At 41.9% G+C, this 20,556-nt stretch overlaps 2 protein-coding genes across 3 annotated transcripts in view; one reads left to right on the top strand and one right to left on the bottom strand.

Moving 5' to 3' along the window:
* Positions 1–272, bottom strand: part of Naa16 (N-alpha-acetyltransferase 16, NatA auxiliary subunit) — a 52,845-nt gene extending 52,573 nt beyond the window's left edge. Inside the window, exon 1 of one of the 2 annotated variants that reach the window (XM_051195334.1) lies at positions 118–272. In XM_051195334.1, the coding sequence (XP_051051291.1) occupies positions 118–171 (54 nt within the window). In that variant the 5' untranslated portion in view covers positions 172–272. The remainder of the gene's footprint in view (positions 1–117) is intronic. The other variant, XM_051195335.1, reaches the window with a different exon arrangement.
* Positions 273–4,518: 4,246 nt separating this feature from the next.
* On the top strand, positions 4,519–20,162 carry Mtrf1 (mitochondrial translation release factor 1). The gene is made up of 11 exons (XM_051195333.1): positions 4,519–4,669; positions 5,763–5,882; positions 7,302–7,727; positions 8,829–8,920; positions 10,529–10,610; positions 10,793–10,900; positions 11,192–11,364; positions 13,318–13,435; positions 14,922–15,058; positions 17,964–18,062; positions 19,689–20,162. The coding sequence occupies exons 3-11, from the start codon at positions 7,310–7,312 to the stop codon at positions 19,800–19,802; spliced, it is 1,341 nt and encodes a 446-aa protein (XP_051051290.1). The 5' UTR covers positions 4,519–4,669; positions 5,763–5,882; positions 7,302–7,309; the 3' UTR covers positions 19,803–20,162.
* Positions 20,163–20,556: the final 394 nt, after the last annotated feature.

Here is a 20,556-nt window from a genome sequence, read left to right as displayed (position 1 = left end):
GGAAAGCGGCCAGCCCGGGCCGCCACAGACGCCGGGAGGGAGCGCGTGGGGGCGGGGAGCCGGCTCCGAGGTAAACAAAGCGCGCTGAGGTCGGGTGGGTCGCCGCCCGCCGCTCACCAGCACGCGCTTGAAGAGGGCGCTCTCCTTGGGCGGCAGCTGCACGCTGGGCATCGCGGCGGCGGGGACGCCCTGCCGGCTGGGCCAGCCGCCACCCGGACCGCGGGTTACCTCAGTGGGATGCCACGGGAGACGGAACGGAACACAGCGCACTCCAGTGGGCGGCCCGGGACGGGATCCCGTGCGCGCCAAGATGGCAGCCAGGGCCCGCCCCGCCCACCGCCCCCGCGCCACGCAGCGCATGCGCAGGCTCACGGCCGCGGGCCAGGCTAGCGTCTACCTCCCCCATCCGGCGCAGTTGAAACCCTGCTCGACACAGTGTATGCTCTTGATTTAGAATCAGTCTTTTCATTCTTTTTCTTATTTAAAATGACTCTTCAAAACAGCCTTATCTTTTCAGAGCATATCAAAGCAGTGATCATGACTTATGCGGGGACATGGGCAGACCTTGAAATGACGAACTGATGGGAAAGCCCCCTTTAAAATAAAAATGTGTTGCACAATTGCGCTAAACCTATACTCACAGCACTTGGGGAGGCAGAGGCAGGAGGATGGGCTAAATTAAAAGCCAACTTGGTGTACTTAGTGAATTCTAGGTCAGGAGAAGGACAAGGAGGAAGAAAATAATCTCAGCCGGGTAGGGCACTCAACATTCTCAATACCGTGTTTCTATGGTTCCCCTGATCCTCCAGTCTGCTGCTTTTTTTTTTTCATATAAGCCACCCAATAATTGGACAAGTAGGAAAATTAAAAGACACCATGTAACAAGATACACTTAGACGTCTGTGACAACAAGGGGCAGGCCCCATGTCCAGCTTTAGATGACCAACACAAAAATAGTTCAGTTTTTATAGACTTTTGTTGCATATTGCTTTGTTTGAGGGTTTTTGTTTTTGTTTTTGTTTTTTCTTACTGTTCTTTTGTTTGTATACTTTTCTGTTTTTTTAAGATTTATTATGTATACAATGGTCTGTCTGCATATATGCCCATGGGCCAGTAGAGGGCACCAGATCTCTCTCTCCTCTCTCTCTCTCTCTCTCTCTCTCTCTCTCTCTCTCTCTCTCTCTCTCTGTGTGTGTGTGTGTGTGTGTGTGTGTGTGTGTGTGTGTGTGTGTAATGAAGATGACATGGAACTGGCTGGGAGGGAAACATGTTGGAGATGAAAGTGAGGAGGGGATATGGTCAAAATACATTGTATGCATATATGAAATTTTCAATAAATAAAGATATGATTTAAAAGTAATGCAGGGTCAGGAAGATGATTCAGTGTTTAAGAACTACTACTTTTGCAAAGGCCTGAGTTGCATTCCTAAGACCCGTATCTGGCAGTTCACAATCTCCTGCAACTACAGCTCCAAGAAGTCAGGGCCTCTTCTGCCTCCCTGGTCACTTGCATTTACATGCAAACACACACACACTACTAAAAAATAATAAAAAAACAAGCTGGGGGTGGCACACACCTTTAGCCCCAGCACTTGGGAGGCATGGCAGTATACACATTTAATCCCAGTACTTAGCAGGCTGATTTTCAAATTTGAGGCCACTCTCCCCCCCAATACAGCTAGTTCCATGCCAGCCAGAGCTATATAGTAAGAAACTCTCAAAATAATAATTAGTAATAATAAATAATAATAAATCTTTTAAAATATAAATAAAATAGGAAGTGAACAGTTATTAAGGATGGAGTCCACCAGTAGTTCAGGAAATAACTGCAATCATGACATTGCATAAAATTAAAAATCTTCCTCAGAGCAAATAAAACAGTAAGTAGAGTGGCAAAAACCTACAGAATGGAAGAGAAATCTTTGCTAGTTATACACAGTCAATTAATAGACGGGTTTCAATGGAAGAGAATAGTAAGTATATGAAAAAGTATTCCACCTCCATAGCTCTCAAGAAAGTAGAAATTAAAACTGCTATGCATAAGCATAGCTTAACCACCTGTGACAGTGGAACCAGGATGTTTCCCTGGTGCATGAAAGGACCTCGGGAGCACATTCCCCATGGAGGGACACTCCCTTAGCCTAGAGACACAGAGAAGGCCTAGTCCCTACTCCAAATGACTTCACAGATTTTGATGATCCCTCCTGGAAGGCATCACCCTCTCTGTGGAGTGGGGGAAGGTAGGATGGGGGGGTTGGGGTATATGGGAGGGAGAGGGAACTGGGATAGATATGTAAAATAAGAAAAAATTTTAAAAACCGCAGAATTAGAAGGGAAAATTATAACATTTTTAGTAATAGTGGTAAAATAATAATGCAATTAAAAAAAGAAACAGCCTGTGACATCATTTGCTTTGAGCCCCACATATGCCCCCCCTCCCCAGAAATGCATTTGGCAACCTCACTGAACTGCAAGGACACCCCACTTCCAACAATGAAGTGCTTCCCCTTGACAACACTATAGCAATGCCCCATCTTTCAAATATGTCTTAGAATGTATGTGAGAAAAAGAGGCTGAGGGCTGATCCAGCTTCAGCTGGTTTTGGGGTGCATGCATAGTAATGTGTACTCAGTGATGAATGTGTATTCAGAGTGGGTTTCTAGGGGGACAATTCCATTTACCATCTTATACGTATGCACAATTGGGAGTGCATATAAGTAAAACCAGAGACATCATAGGAACAGACATGCATAATACAAGAAAGTACAGAAAAGCTTATATAATCCAAGCTTATCAATCAAAACAGAATGAGTAACTCATACCCAGCCCTTAGCAATCAACTATTCCTAGACCCCATAAAGTAGCTTCAAACAACAGCCGATGTCCTTGAGAACTCCAACCCCATGAACCTACTCACTTGTGGGGCCTCTGGTGTGTACTGTTGCTTTGTTTCTAAATAAAGGTTCTTGCTTCTGCAGGAGCTTCTTCAATTCTCTGAACAAAATGCCAAGATCCTGCAAAGACCTGGTCAAGACACAGACCCTCCCCTACACACCTTCTTAACACCCTGAGATTCCTTTTTGCCCAAGTCAGAATGTCTATCATCAAGGAAACACAGGACAAGAAATGCTGGCAAAGAACCCTCATACACTGCTGGTAGGAACGTGGCCTGGCCATATGATTACTGTTAACTGTGGACAGGCAGAGTCCTGAGATGGGATATGAGCCTCTGTCTATGTCTGTGGGAGATTATCTTGATGAGGTTACTTAAATGGGAAGCTCCAGGCACTGTGGTGGCTCCACTCCCAGGGCCACCATTCTGGATGTATAAAACGAAGAGATCAAGCTGAGCCATAGCAAGCATGCTTGTACTTACTGCTCTCTGTTCGGGATTGTGACTGTGATATAACTAGCTCCCTCGAGCTCCGGAGGCAGTGAATTCCCCAAGAGATGGGCTGTAACCTGGAACTGTAAACCCAAATCAGCCTTTTCTCCCTTCCCTTGCTTTTGCCACAGTATTTTTATCACAGTGATGATGAAACAAAGCAGACCTAAAATACTATGATAGCTGCTATGGAAACCAATAAGGAGTTGCCTCAAAAAATATTTAAAAAAAAAATCTGTCATAGGATCCACTTATTTAACTCCTAAGTACACTACAGGGACAACTTGCATATCCATTGTCACACTACTTATAATAGCCGAGATATAGAGGCAGTGTCAACAAATAAACAGAAGAAAAGTAACATGCACACATTATAGAACTTTATTTAGCTGTATGGAAAAATGAAGTTATGCCATTTACAGGAAATGCATAGAAATGAAGACAGTGTTTTGTGAAATAAACTAGATTTAAAAAGACAAATATGACTTTTCTTATATGTGAATCTAGATTTAAATATATATGTATATGTGTCTGTGTACACACACACACACACACACATATCCACAGACATACTTATGACATGAAAGTAGGAGCATTGAGGAGAGGAAGGGGTATAAAGAGAAGGCAATAGGGGCTGGAGTATAACTCAGAGGTTAAGAGCACTGGCTGCTCTTCCATAGGTCCTGAGTTCAATTCCCAACAACCACATGGTGGCTCACAACCATCTAAGGTGAGATCTGTTGTCCTCTTCTGCATGCAGGAGTACATGCGAGCAGAACCCTGTATACATAATTAAATACATCTTTAAAAGAGAGAGAAGCAACAAGAGAGGATAATTTAATATTTAAATCAAGAAAAACTCACTTCTAGATTTGCAAGTAACTGAAAAACCTAAGCTTATAGTGGAGGATGGAGCAAGGGCTTAGGATGCAATCAAGGAGGTGTGGGGAAGGATAAACTACAACTCCCAGGATTCCTTGGTCAGGGAACAGAAGAGGGCGATCCTCTCCCTTCTGGCTCCCTCTGACTCTCACACCTCTTGGCCTTCTGCTCCAAGTAAGTTCGTAGCGCGGGCTACCCAGATGAATCTTCCCGACTCATCATTTCATTCTTGTTTACTGTTACGGACACCTAAGTACGACTATTCTGCAAGAAGCGTCAAAATGGAGGAGGAGCCAAGGGCAAACGTAACCCGGAAGCAGTAGCCTGGAAAGGAGCATGTTTGCAGAACCTTGAGCTGAAATGTTGGGGAAACGAGAACGTCGTTTTTCTTCTTTTACTTAGGTATTCACAATTCTTTCTCGGCCTTAAGAATACTTTATTTCCCCACCGCCCGCTGGTGTTACTTCCGTATAGAATGTTCTATAATACTGACTTACAAAATACAATTTTCCCATTCTGCTCCTGGCTCCCTTTAACATGCCAGAGACTGAGCATTCTTGCGTTGTGGGGGTGATGTCGAAGCCTTGTCCTTTCTAGGTTTAGGTAACCTTAGAAAGCAACGTTAAGGTCACAGGCCTTGATAATTCTCGTTCCATGACTGCTCCTAAAATGGAAATTTTAGCCAGAACTATTACAAAAATCCGCAGTCCTTTTATTCCTGATGTGTTTGATTCGCCATTTCCAGCTGTGATTAATAATTTGTTAAATTTATAGTAAAAGCCCAGCAAATGCTGAATATTCTGAATGTTTAACTTTTTAAATGATAAGGCCGTTAGATTTAGCGAGATCAAGGAAGGGGGCTTATATATGAATGTGTTGCCCAGCATAGCAACACTTGTAGTTGCTTATGGTAATTTTTTGTGCGTGTTAGCCAAGTGGTCTGTCACTGAACTACATGCCCTTATTTCTAGTTTTAATTTCAGGAGGCAAAACATTTTCCTCTCTTTGTATTCCCTCTCTTGCTCAATAAAGTCAGAGTATTCTGTTAGCTCTTGATTATCTGAGGGAAGAACACATAATTATTTTACATAGCCAATTTCACCTAGTCTGTCATTTTAAAAATGTGTGTGTGTGTGTGTGTGTGTGTGTGTGTGTGTGTGTGCCAGCATGCATGTATGTGTACCACATGTATGCTTGATACCCAGCAAGAGGCAAGAAGAAGGTATCAGGACAATCTCCTGGGGCAGGAGTTACAGGCAGTTGTGAACCACTATGCAGGTGCTGGCTTTGGCCCTCTGCAGGAACAAGTATTTTTTAACTCAAAAAAAAAAAAAAAAAAAAAAAAAAAAAAAATCTCTCCAGCTTGATAATCTTCTGTAACTCAGAAAATTATGAAAATAATGTGTGCTGTGTAAAAGACTTGGGAAAGAAGGAACACTTAAGAGGTATCTGTAAACCACAATGTGATCTTTTAATATTTAATCTCTTCCTATAGATTCTCAGCTGAAAGAGTGAAAGAGAAGCATCCTCAAGAAGTGATCACAGGGTTGAGAATGAAAAACTCTGACCGTGGACTAAACAACCATTGTTATAATACAGGCCGTGCCTTTATCCAGTGAGTGAGTAGTTGTGATTAAGTTACCCGATTTTCTTGCACATCTGAATGCCCTGAAATTAAACAATTAATGTGCGAGGCCCTGGGGTCAGTCACTAATCTCTCTCTCGCTCCCTCCCTCTTTTTCACACACACATTCTCTAATAATAATAATTTTAAGAATAAATTAATAAATACAATAAAATTGCTTGTTGAAGTTTATCCAGACATGTTGAATTTCATTTCTGAGCCAGCATTTGGGAAGCTGAAGCAGAAGGCCCCAGTTTGAAGCCAAACTGAGCTATATAGCAAAGCCCTTTTATAAACAATAAAGTAGACTAGATAATAGTTGACATGTTAATATATTCCTTAAACTTTAGAAATCTATGACTTTAGGTGTAAATATTGCATCATTATTTTATGGCTTTTTTTTTTTTTTTAAGACTTATTTATTTATTAGTCTTTGGCCTGCATGTATGCCTCAATTCCAGAAGAGGGCTCTAGATCTCATTACAGATTCCCAGCCATCAGTGCTGGGAATTGAACTCAGGACCTCTGGAAGAGCAGCCAGTGTTCTTAACTGCTGAGCCATCTCTCCAGCCTCTAGCTTTGTTTGTTGTTGTTGTTGGTGGTGGTGGTGATTTTCTTTGCCCCAGCTCCCTGGAGCAGGGTTTCTCTGTCCTGTCCTGGAGCTCACTCAGTAGACCAGGCTGGCTTCAAGAGATCTGCCTGCCTCTGCCTCCCAAGTGCTGGAATTAAAGGCATGCGCCACCACCGCCTGGCTAGTTTATAGCTTTTAAGTGTTTGTTTATATACTCATTTAAAATTAAAACTCCCTAACCCATTGTGGTGGTGTGTCTGTTAGTTACATCTGTAGTCACGTTTCCTAGCTAAGTGCATATGTAAGGTTACTCTCTTTGTGTGCATGGGCACATGTGAGGTGTACATGCACAGCACAGGGATCTCTTCCCGTCATGTGTGTCCCAGGGATTGAACTCGATGGTTGTCAGACTTAGCTGTAGGGACTTCTGTTCTCTGGGCTATTTTGCCAGTTCCTCACTTGTTTTAATATACTGTTATTTAGAGGTTTCAAGAATTTTCTTTGTGGGCTCAACCTGGTGGCACCTCCCTTTAATCCCACCATTTGGGAGGCAGAGGCAGGCAGATCTCTGAGTTCAAGGCCATTGTGATCTACAGAGTGAGTTCAAGAGCTACATAATGAGACTTACTCTAAATAAATGAATGGATGAATGAGTGAATACCGTGTGTGTGTGTGTGTGTGTGTGTGTGTGTGTGTGTGTGTGTGTGTGTCTTTCTGAGTTATTGACTGTCTTTGGAGCTAAATGAGATCATGAACTAAAGTTTCTCTGAAACTCCTAGTTTTATTGTACCATATATCTTTAGAATTGCTCATTTCAAACTGTGTATCTTGTACTACAGCTGCTGAAATGAGTCGCCACCTGCGTATTTGGCTTTTTCGGAATCCGTCTCTTAATGCTGACCCCTGGAGACGCATCTTCCTCTGCTGTCAGCAGTTTAGACAGATAAGTCTTGATACAAGGCAGTGGGATTTTAGACAACACAAGAGTCACGTTCTCCATCAGCTATTAAGTAAGAGTAGGTCCAGGAGCTACTGTCATCAAGATACGAAGATGCTTTGGAAACATAAAGCCCTACAGAAGTACATGGAAGACCTGAAGAAAGAGTACCAAACCCTTGATCGGTGTTTGCAGGGCACCTCTGAGGACGAAGGCGACCGAAGGGCCTTACACAGAAGGCATGCTGAATTGGCACCACTTGCAGCTGTTTATCAAGAAATTCAGGAGGCCGAACAAGCCATTGAAGAATTAGAGTCAATGTGTAAAAGTGGGTACATGATATCTATGGGCATGTAAGCATACAACTAATTGAACTTTGAGCTCTGTCCTCTAAAAAGCCTACAGATAATAAGCTCAATACTTGGTAAGAGGACTACATCCTTACTCAGTGTTTGACATATTTCAGTTGCTCAGGGTCTGCTAAGAGTCCAATACTCACCAAGAGCTTTAGAGTCTGGGAGACTTGATATCATCACAAGTAATTTACTGAGTTCCTCTCCCATTGCAGGGTCTGTATAGTGTAATATGAGAGAATATATGTGTTATTGATGATATCTCTACTAGAGAGAAACATAGTGTTCTAAAGAACATCTCAGCCCTCAAAACCAGACAGGTTAGGTGGACACCACTAGATGACACCAAGCATTGTGAGAACCTCAGAGAAAGCTTTGTATTTTATATGTGATAACTACTTTTTTTTTTTTTTTTTAAGAGTTAGCTATTATTTGTTTTTGTTTTTGAGACAAGTGTAGATAGCACACATGCTCAGATTAGCAATGGAGAAACTAGGAATGTTAATCATGCATTGTCTCCTCAGTGGGGAAATGTATGCTTATTTTCCACCCAGAAGGCTGGGAGTGGATATTGTTAATAACATGGTGACCTTTGCTGTATGTAGGGCCAGGCCTCACCTAAATCCCCCAGAATGTTTATCCCACACTCTCCCTCTGTGTTTCACAGTCAACAGAACCCATGCTTAGGGGAGCTGTCACATGTACTTTATAGCCTCCTGACCCCTATGTTGCCTGCACGATTGAGACCCTTAAGCTATAGAACCCATCCTGGTTTGTAAGATGTACTACTGTACTTAAATATGACTTAAATATGACATGCTCACCCAGGTTTCCTTCTTGCTTCTTGAAATTTGTTTTTGTATCAGCTGTAATATTTGCAGGGACCCCTTTACACCCAAGACAGGGTTTCAGGAGGCTGAGGCAGGAAGATAAAGGAGGTCAAGGCCAGCCTGACTATACAGTGAGTCTATCCCAGAACAAACAAAAAACTTTGTAGACATTGATGAGGTAGTTATTTAATACTTCCTCTGTAAGAATTTTTAAAAGATTAATATTCTCCCTATTGCTGGTTTCAGGTCTACATAAACAGGATGAAAAGCAGTTGCAAGAACTTGTATCAGAAGAAAGGCAAATCATTGATCAAAAGATCAACACATTGTATAGTGAGGTATGTTTCAGGCAGTATGGTAATCTCAGTAGTGCTAATATGAAGGAATGGTATTTTTTTCTAGATTATGCTTTGATGCTCAACATAACTTCTAACAGCATTCTTTTTAGCATAATGAGTAATTAAGCTGTACTTAGTACAGTTTGCTGAAGGATCATTGGAAGAGAATTGAGATGTCAGTGAATGGGAACTCCCATAGGGAGAGAAAAGTCATAGCAGAATCTATTGACTTTTGGGCAGGAAAACATGGCACACACACACACACACACACACACACACAAAATAAATGAGTAAAATCTTAAAAAGAAATGTAGTCACCATGGGGACAAGTCAGATGGTTTTTTGTTACTTGTTTGTTTTGTTTTTGTTTTTGTTTTTTTCAAGACAGGGTTTCACTGGATTGCTTTGGAGCCTGACCTGGAACTAGCTCTGTAGACCAGGCTGGCCTGGAACTCAGAGATCTACCTGCCTCTGCCTCCCGAGTGCTGGGATTAAAGCATGTGCCACCAAGGCCTGGTGATTGTGTTGGACTGAAAACCTGCATGCTGAGTATGACGGAATGAATCTAAGTGTAGTACCAGCTAGTTAGCACAGGTCTTTAGTTGGGACTAGTAAGGCTGTGGCATGCTGGGAACACTCAGGTTCATGATACTGTGTCTGCTCTAGCTGATAATCTAGTTATGAAAGGGCAAATTGTACAATAGTGGCCTCTTTTTTTCTAGTAATTGAAGACCATAGTGCCATGTACCATGTTTCCCTCAGTTGTAGTTATCATCATAGTCTCTCTGGCTCTCTTACTTACTGTGGGGTCCAGATTTTGAGGACTTAGAAGGATGAATAGAGATATCGCCTAGTGAACCAAAGGCAAAACAGATCTGACACTTATTCTAACACTCTGTCCTACAAACTGTCATTTCTAGCAGAGATGGAGTGACTCAGAAATTGGCAGTAGGGAGGAGAGTCATAACATGTAGTTACTTTTAGTTTGATTTGAAAGACCTTTTAGTAACTGGGAGGTTGTTTTGCTATTCTTCCTAGGAGGGAAACTCTTTATTAGGAACCCAGTCCCCCCCTTCCTTCTTGTCACATGTGAGAAACTGTTTGAGTCTTGAGTCTCTTAGCATAGTCTTTAAACAGAATGACCTCACCAAGAATGCAAGGTGTGGCATAGAACTGACCATCATTTATGACAGGGGAGAGTATGCAATTATATGTCAGATGTCTTCAGTTGGAGTAAATGAAGATTTCAAAGCTTTGCTTCATTTATCAGATGAAAGATGCTACTGTTTAGAACTAATTTTAAGAAGCAAAATCTGAACAAAGTTGAATGGGACACTCAACTTTGATCATAATTAACTTCATTTTAGAAAATGAAGATAATCTGAACATTGCAGAAAATACCCAAACAAGTAACTTTATTGTTATGTGAACTGATTATCCAATTAGGTTACTTAAGATACAGTTTTAGGACTTACCTTCTTGGGATAGTTCATGGTTTTGTTAATTACTGACTTCTAAAATATACTTTGAGGGCTTTGATTTAACTTCAAGTAGTAATATACCAAGGAAAATAAGCACATCAATGATTTAATTTTCCTTTCTTTCCAGCTTTTTGAGCAGCTAGTGCCAAAGGAGAAATATGACAGAAGTGATATTATTTTAGAGGTGACATCTGGAAGAACTACGGGAGGTCAGAAAAATCAGTTTATTGTAAATGCATTTTAAAAACTGAATTTTACTTGGCTTGACATCACCAAACTTGAAAAGCCCATTGCATGTGTTTAGTTTTGGACACATTTCCTGGGTGCTTATAACTAAGGATGCACTCACTAATGTTTGTGCTTACTGAATAGTTTGTGTATTTTCTTTTAGGTGATATCTGCCAACAGTTTACCCGAGAAATATTTGATATGTACCAGAATTATTCATACTATAAACACTGGAAATTTGAGCTGCTGAATTACACACCAGCAGATTATGGTAAGCATAAATTGAAGACTTTGTCAAAGGTGCTCCAACTTATTTTACTTGTAATGCTGGAACTAAAGGTGTACACCACCATATCTGGCCTACAATAAAGTTCTTAACTAAACTGAAGAGATCAGGATGGGAACCATGATGCTAAGAAGGAGTATGTGAATTAAAGAAAAAGCTGTGGAAACTAGATATCTACCTTTCCTAAACTAAAGAACCAGACATGGTGGCCCACCGCTCTAATTCCAGTACCCAGGAGGCAGACTGGGCTATTATTTCTTTATCTCTTTTTTCTAGGTGGACTCCATCACGCAGCTGCCCGAATTTCCGGAGACAGCGTCTATAAGCATTTGAAGTATGAAGGTGGAATCCATAGAGTTCAGCGAATCCCTGAGGTGGGCCTCTCATCAAGGATGCAGCGTATTCATACAGGAACAATGTCGGTTATTGTCCTTCCTCAGCCAGATGAGGTAACTTCACTAGGACACAGTGAGATTGGCTCCGTGTAATGTATATTGTGCTAAGAAATCCTACCTGCTAGATAAGTCTGTTTTCATGGTTGGCAATTGAACTTAATAGTCTTTGTTGAAAGTCGTTAACTCTTCCCCACATAAATTAGCCTTATTATCCCTATAATGTTTTGTTTATTTTGTTTTATTTAAAAGAGAAGTCACAGGGCCAGACAAGATGACTCAATAGCTAAAGGTGCTTTGTTGCCAAGCCTGATGACCTGAGTTTAATCCCTGGAACCCACATGGTGGAAGGAGAGAACCAAACCCCCAAAGTTGTCCTCTGACTTCCACAGGCACACGCACACATGCACGCACGCTCGCGCACACACACAATAAAAACAGCAACAATTTACTGTCTCACAGTCATAGAGGCAAACAGTCCCAAAAGTCCCCAATCAAGGTGGCTGCCTGGTCTTAATCTCTCTGAAGGGACAGTGTCCTCCATTGCACTTCCAGCTTCAAGAAGCTCCAGGTGCTCTTGGCTTGACGCTGTACACCACCAGCTTGTGCTCTGAATTCCCACGGTCTTCTCTACGAAGGGAGCTCAGTGTCTTGTCAGGACACTATGCTTGTATATTTAGAGTCTGTCTGGACATCTAGTATGATCTTTAAAAAGCTGTTTTTATTTTCATTTATTTCGTGTGTCTGTATGTGAGTGAGCATGTGCCCCATAGCTTGCATATGGAGGTCATGAAGTCAATCCTCTCCTACTATGTGTGTCCCAGGAGTGGAACTCAAGTCTTCAGCCTCAGCAGCAGCTGCCTTCACCAGCTGAGCCATCCATCTCACCAGCCCTGTGCTCGTCTATTAAATTCAGTTGTGTCTTCTCAGATCTCCTTTCCAAACAAAGTTCAAGGAGTAAAACTGTGACCCACCAATAAATACACACATGCAGAGGGGGAGAGAGAGCATGTAGGAGACCCAGGAGCAGTATTAAGGGTCCACTCAGTAGTTCAGAATTCACCCATCCATATACATGTACATATCTCACCTAGATTAGAGCCTTAAATCCCCCAAACAACCCATCTGCAAGACTCAGTTTCTTTGTTTCACAAGAGAAAATGAGTCTCAGGAGAAGAGATTAGCCTGAGCTGCTCCACTAACTGGGTTAAAACCCAGCATAACTAACCCCGAGCAAAGCTCCCATGTTCTCCACTGCCCTGCTCCGGCATCTCTGGACCCTGGTTGTGTGTGTGAGAGCTGAGATGAGAAGGTAAGAGCGTCGCCCTGTCTGACTGTGACTGAGAATATGAGAATGTGGAACGGCTCAAGTGTTTCAGTGTGAAAGTGGCACGGGAAGAGATCCCGGTGAGAAGGTGAATTGCTAACCCTGAATTCTGGGTTAGAACCGATGAGTGGGTTACAGACATTGCTAACCCTGAATTCTGGGGATAATGAGAACCAATGAGTGGGTTACAGACATTTTTATGACCTGTGTAATTTGAGATAACCAGTGGTGAAACCCATAAAAGATACATAATTCAGTGCTCAAACCATTCTAAGTCAGTCCAAAGGTAGAATGCTTACCTAGCAAGTATAATGCCCTGGGTTAAAACCCTATCACCTCAAAAACAAAAACAAAAACAGTATTTCATTGAAATTGGTTGTTATTAGCCTGTGGTGGTGGCACATGACTTTAATCCCGACACTCGGGAGGCAGAAGCAGGCAGATCTTTGAGGTTGAGGCCAACCTGGTATATAGAGCTAATTCTAGGACAGTTGGAACTACACAAAGAAACCCTGTCTCGGGTGAAAACAGAGGAGAGAGAGGTCATTTATGCTTCTTTGGTTTTTCTTTTTTTCTTTTTTTTTTTTTAATTTGTGGTTTACATAGTTTAGTTTATTTGAAAAATCTCAGAATAAGTATTTGTGGAATTGTGAATTTACTTACGCTATATATTTTGGTCCTAGGTAGATGTGAAAGTAGATCCCAGGGATCTGCGAATTGACACATTTCGATCCAAAGGAGCAGGAGGACAGCATGTTAATACCACAGACAGTGCTGTGAGGCTCGTCCATATCCCCACAGGTGAGCGAGGCCTTGGCTTTTCTCTTCGTTACTTTCTATTGATATAGCAGGACACCATGACCAAGGCAACTTAGAAAAGAAAACATTTGATTCAGGGCTCATGGTTCCAGAGCGTAGAGTCCATGACCACCATGGCAGGGAGCATGGCAGCAGGCAGACAGGAATGCATGGTGCTGGAGCGGTAGCTGAGACCTTCTGTCTGTCTTCATCCACAAGCACAAGGCAGAGAGAGCTAACTAAATGGTGTGGGCTTTGAAAACTTAAAACCCACCCCCAGTGACACACCTCCTCAATCAGGCCACACCTCCTAATCCTTTCCAAACTTCCACCAACTGAGGACCAGGCACTATATATTTGAATATATTTACAGTTTAAATATGGCGGTGGCATTGTGGATCTGATGTACCAGTGTGTCTGTTTTCTTCTGTTTGGAAACAGCTCTTCCTTTGAAAGATGCAGGTGGTAAGCATATCTGTGCAGAAAAGGTGCTTAGATATGCTTACAGAGCTGCTCCATGAGTGGTGCTCAGTTCAGCTCCAAAGGGAACAGATACAGCATGGACCTGTGGATCCTGTGTCATCTTGTAAATGAAGGGCTAGTGCAGTTCTCAGCACCTACAACAGATGTCTCACTTCTGCCACCACGGACACTGGAAGTGACACTAACCACAGAACCCAGGCTTCAGCCATGCTAGCTTGGCTCTGTCACTGAGCTACACCCCCAGGCTTGCATAAAGGGGTATTTTCAACATCAGACTCCCTGAATAGGACAGGAGGGTGGACAGCACTCCATAGAGGATGGCAGAAGTTTACTTTTGGAAGAGCAGAAAAGGAGAGGAAGTGCTCAGAGAATAAAAGTAAATCAGACCAGCTCCTGCTTCAGGCTTTTCATTTGAAGATTTAAGAGTCATGCCTCATAGCACACCCCTATAATCCCAGCATTTAAAAAAAAAAGGCAGGAACAGTGGTACACATCTTTAAACCCAGCAATTAGTTGGGAGGCAGAGGCAGGCAGATCCAATTCAAGGCCAGCCTCCTCTACAGAGCCAGTTTCAGGACAGCCAGGACTGTTACACGGAAACACTCCCAAAAAAACAAAACAAAACGAAACTACATCGTGAGCACCTGTCTTGAAAACAGAAAAGAAAAAAAGAAAAGCGGGGAAATATCTCATTTAGATGCCAGAATCTAAGCAGGGCTACAGTCCTTACCAACTGTTTCTAAAGTGTGCGAAATCTAAACAGTTGCTTACCTTTTGTCACATGTCCTGATTAACCCTTCCCCTTACAAAGTTCCTCAGCCAGGTGTGGTGGTCCGAACCGTTAATCCCAGAACTCCTAGGGCAGAGGCAGGCTGGGTACAAGACCAGCTGGGGTTACTCAGTGAGACCCTGTCACACACAATAAATAAAATGTTCTTGTTTCTGCTGTATTTGACCTGTGGAAATTACTAGTGATACTTTACCTCTGGTTCCTATTGTCTTTCAGGACTGGTGGTAGAGTGCCAACAAGAACGATCACAGCTGAAAAATAAAGAAATAGCTCTGCGTGTGTTGAGAGCTAGACTCTACCAACAGAAAGTTGAGAAAGAGAAGTGTCAGCAACAGAGTGCTAGAAAACTGCAGGTAAGACAAGTATAGCAATTGCAACACTGTAGGAAAGTTATTACACGTAGAAAAGGCAGTGTGTATCCCAACTTGAATGGACATGTCTTAGAGAGAAATGCGCTTATTTGCTTAAATGCTCTAAATGTAGCCTGAGGTGTTGGGATTGCATTTAGGCATGCCAGTTTCTTTCCAAGGGAATAAATGAATAAATAAAAGTATCTCTTAATTGTCTTAAAAGGAAGTTGGTGGGGGTTTGTTTGTTTTATTGTTTTTTTGAGACGGTTTCTCTGTGTAGCCCTTGCTGTCGTAGAACTAGCTCTGTAGACCTAGCTGGCTTCAACATCAAAGAGATCAGCCTGCCTCTACCTCCCTAGTGCTGGGATTAAAGGCGTCGGCCACCACTGCCTGGCAAGGAAATTGGTTTTAAGACACAATAATTCCCTGGAAATTAGAAAATTTTCAGATACTTAAAGGCCTATGGTTTTTTATTACAACCTTATATGAATCAAACACAAATGGCACTTTGAGAAACAAGGAAGGGAGATTGCTGCTGGAGTCTGGGGATGAAGAGTAAAGGGAAGATTGACTTTCATTTCATGTCCTTTGGTACTTCTTGAATTTTATTTAAGATATATTTATATAGTATGCAAAGCTAGGCACAGTGGCATATGCCTTTAATCCCAGCACTCAAGAGGCTGAGGTAGACAGAATGCTATAGTCTACCTATGGACATCCTATTTAAAAAAAAGGTTACATATAAAATATGTTATGTATAAATGTAAGTTATATATTACTAATATATAACATAGTATATTCTAAACAACAAATCCCACTGTTGTAAGTAAACAAAGTATAAATTAAAATCTTCCAGAATGGTAAAGTTTCTCTTTGAGTGAGCCTAGGAGGGAAAGAAGAACTCAGAAATAAGTATGCATAGGATTGTGTCTGTAGCTCAGTGGTAGAGCACTTGCCTAGTGTGTGCAGGGTCTTAGCTTTGACCTCAGCACTGCATGCAGGAAGAAATTTAAAAAAGAGAGCGAGAGGAAGGAGGGAAGGCAGGCAGGCAGGAAGAAATGTGCTTTTATGTGTTATTTTCATATAAATCAAACTTGGAAGACTTTTGTGGCCTTTTAGGAAAGTGAATTGCATAAATCTTTTAAATATTTAAATATTAAATAATTAAATATTAAATAATCCTAGCACTTGGGAGACAGAAGCAGAAGGATTCTGTGTTCTAAGACAGCCAAGGCTGTTACACAGAGAAATCCTGTCTGGAAAAAAAACAAAACCAAATCAAAACAACAAACCTTTTAAATATTAATCATTCTGCTTGTCATGATATGCCATGACATGAACCCTTTCCCTGTTTGTCTTTCTAGCTTTCTTTGCCCACTTTCCAGCTTGTAGTAGAAGAGAAAGGACAGAGGGTGTATTAGGTCACATTTGAGGGGCCAGAAAGACCTCTCAGCTGCCTTGTGTATCCGTGGGCTGTTTTAGTAGCAATTTCTACTGTTTCAGAACTTTTCCTTCAGTCATACAGTGGTCTTTATGCAGTGCCCAGTGTTCAACCCTGGTTCCGTCATCACCCAGGATTCTAATCCAACTGATCTAGAGTGGGGTCCTAATTTGGCACTTTCCAGACCCAGCTTGGCAGAAGGAATAGCTGAGGGACTGTTTCAGAACACACAGTCCCTAGTTCAGTGTGTTTATGATTGAGTTTAGAAGTCTGTAACTTTTTAAAATTCTCCCGATAAGAAGTTTCATTTCATATTGCTTGCCTCAGGCTTTAAAAATGAGTCAGTATTTGGGAGGGTGAGACAAGAAGATTGCCAGGTCCAGATCAGCCTGTGCTGTATATTGAGAGTCTGTTTGAAGAAAGAACAGGAGAGCTGCGGGCAGTGGGAGAGAGTTGTGTTTCTTTCATCTTAAAAGATGAAAGCAATTGAGAGAGTGCGGTGTGGACGGGAGCAGCCATTGCGTGGCGGGATTGTTGGTGATCCCAAGTTGCAAGTTTAAAGGAGTCAGAGAATGTATTTCAGTTACTGGGCAGGGGTGGTAGGGGAGTGGTGGGGAAGAACATCCCTTAACATGAGGAGCTAGACAACACGTGACTGACATGATATAGCAAGTGGCATTGTAAAGGTTCACATGATTCTCAGAAGAAATGTTGGGAAGCCTGTGCATGCTAAGAGGTACCTTGAATGCCGAGTTCAGGTGTGTTCTCCTAGCAGATAACAAGGACCCATGGGAGAAAGCTGCTCAGACAACTGCCTTAGGAAGATGAAGTAAGGTAGTTCATGGACGCAGAGACATGCAATGTTAATCTGTGGTGTAAGCGAAGTTGATATTAGAAATGCAAAATCAGGATATAACTCAGCACCAGCTGGAAATGGGCATCTAGACAACTGGACTGAACCGAGAGTGCTTTCTCCCCAGAGCCTGCATCAGGCTACACAATGGCACAGTGTATTTCTGAAAATTAAAAACTCTAAAAAGGAAAGAAAAGAAAGGAGCACATAATGGGTTCATTTGTAGGAACCAGGAGGAAGAACTGATTGGGCTAGAAGAGATGATTCATTTGGTTTTCAATATTTAGAGTTTGAGCTATCAGAGAGGCAGTTATTCTTACTCCATAGCTGAGGTCCACGGGTCTGCGGTCATCTGTTTGGTGGGCTGGGGGTGGAACTAGGGCCTTTTGCGGGTAAGCATGCATTGTCCCACTCAGCTGCTTCCCCAACCCCAAACCCAGTCTTAAGATTTCCTTCTGCCTGTTCTTGTCTTGGTCTATGAATATAAGCAGTTTTTAGTAGATACTTAAGCCCCTCAAACAGGAAAGTCATGTAAAAGGAATTAAGATTTAATATATATTGTAATTTTTTTATTTTCAAATTAAAAATATGAATTTCTTTTTGTTATTGGACAGGTGGGAACAAGAGCACAGTCAGAGAGAATCCGGACATATAATTTCACCCAGGATAGAGTGACTGACCATAGAATAGCATTTGAAGTTCGGGACATTAAGGTAATATTGCATTATGTACCTTTGCTTTGTTAGAAAGCATAATCAGGCTGGCTGGATAGCTCACTGGCTAAAAGCATGTGAGTGTAATAAATTCTAATTTTTTTTTGTTATGCCATCACATTTTATTATGATATAACAAGTACACAAATCTACAGGTATTCATTTGTAATTGCCACATAGTTAGCAGCTTAAAATAGTATCTTATGAAGTTTCTGTGATACTAGGAATTGAACCCACACATGCTTGTTAGTGAGACCAGAATTCTAAGCACAGCTGAGTCGTTGTCTGCTTGGGGGTCTCACAAGGCTGGAACAAAGATAGTGTGGCTGATCTACTCACTTTTCTGGACTCCTTCCTCTGCCATTGTCCCAAGCTTCAGGACTGATGTGCTCTCGCTCACAGTCGGGTAGAAGCTGCTCTTAGCATTCTCTAAATGTTGCTATAAGTAGCTTCCCAAGTGGCTCCCTCAAACACCCTCTCCCCACTTTTAATGCTTTCTTACAGGCATGGGTAGGCCTTTTTAGAGGTACCTCTGATTAGGCGAAACCCACTAGAATGACATTGCATTTTATTAACTCTAAGTCTCCTTATTCATTACCTGGTTCGCTGACCACGAAGTCTAGTCAATTGGTGAGCTCCAGTGTCACTGAAAAGACCCCATCTCAAGAAGTGGAAATTAGCAGAGATAGCTATCTGATACTGACCACTGGCTTCTATCCATGTTCACATATACATGTAGCAGCTGCACATTTGCATACACATGTGCACATGCAATAAGCAAAAAAAGAAATTGAAAAGGAAAAAATCCCTAGAAATATAGAAGTCTTGAACTGTTAAGGTTGGTAAAATGCTTGCCTTACAAGCATGAGAACCATGTTTTGCCTCCAGAACCTGTACAAACCTGTACAAAAACGTGTGTGTGTGTGTGTGTGTGTGTGTGTGTGTGTGTGTGTGTGTGTGTGTGTTTCGAGACAGGGTTTCTCTGTGTAACTTTGTACTTTGGAGCCTGTCCTGGAACTAGCTCTTGTAGACCAGGCTGGCCTCCAATTCACAAAGATCTGCTTCCCTGTGCCTCCCGAGTGCTGGGACTAAATGCATGTGCCACCACCTCCTGGCTGGATTTTTTAAAGAGTTACTTATGAATACAGTGTGCTGTCTGCATGTGCACCTGCAGGCCAGAAGGGGGCACCAGATCTCATTACAGATGGTTGTGAGCCACCATGTGGTTGCTGGAACCTGAACCAAGACCTCTGGAAGAACAGTCAGTGCTCCTAACCTCATCTTAAACAGCTCCCCACTGGGAAGCAGACATTCAAATATATGAGCCTGTAGGGACTATTCTCACTCAAAGCCCTGCACCACACTCTCTGGCCCCTTGTTTTTGGGCCTGTGACAGCACAGCACATCATGGCAGGAGGCAGAGACAGCTATTAGCCTCATGTCCTGGAAGTAAAATGTTGAGGAACATTTTGGCATCCTTCCATTACGCCCTCCTCTTTTAACTTTCTGCCACTTTCCAATAGCAACAGGCTAAGGGCCTAGCATTTACCACGTGGGCCTTTGGGAAACACCCAAGATCCAAACTATATCATCGGGGTTCATAATAACTCCATCTTTTTTCATCAGGAATTCTTACGTGGTGAGAAAGGCTTGGATCAGCTAATTCAGAGACTGCTTCAATCAGCAGATGAAGAGGCCATTGCTGAAGTTTTGGATGAAAGCCTTAAATCAATGAAATAAATATGGCTGATTATTTATTTTATAAAGGAAGTGGACTTTGATCAAGAAGTAAACAAGTGTGGAAATCCTAATGAATATTCATAAAGTGTAGCTGTGCATACAGACTTTTTATAGAATCATTTTAATGAATGAAATCACAACTTTTTGGTTTTGGTTTTTGATTTTGCAAGGCAAAGTTTCTCTGTGTAGCCTTGACGGTCCTGGAACTCTCTTGCTCTATAGACCAGGCTAGCCTTGAACTCAGCAAAAGTCACATTTCTTGACATAAAGTTTTATTTTGGGTTTCAGCAAATAACCCAACTCCTCAAGTAGAAAATAAGCTTGTAACATCAAAAAGAGAAATAAAATATCTAGACTTGATTTTATGAGTCAACTGTTTCTTTTAGGCCCTTTAAAAAAACCATAATCGTTTTTCTTCCAAGTAAGGGGGTTATGGGTGTGAGTCACCATGCCTAGCTTATCTAAAATTACAATTTTTTAAAATTACACAGCTCAAGACAAATTAGTAGCTACTAAATATTTGAAACAGAAATGATGCTTGCAGACAGCTCACACACCAGGGACTCTAACTAAGGGAGAGTGGCCTTATTAAAAGTCTCATGGCAATTAATGACTAATCGGCAATGGCAGTGTGGAATCATTTTGAATATGAAAATAGAATGAACAGTCTATGGGCTCTGTCCAAATATGGGAGTAAGAACAGTAGAGATGAGCCAGGCTGTCAGATGAAGTTGGAGGAGCAGGCAATGGTGAC

Source organism: Phodopus roborovskii, unplaced genomic scaffold (assembly GCF_943737965.1).
Source record: "Phodopus roborovskii unplaced genomic scaffold, PHOROB, whole genome shotgun sequence".
NCBI lineage: Eukaryota > Metazoa > Chordata > Mammalia > Rodentia > Cricetidae > Phodopus > Phodopus roborovskii.
Note: the sequence above shows the minus strand (reverse complement) of the source record. Positions and strands in the feature narration are given on the sequence as shown.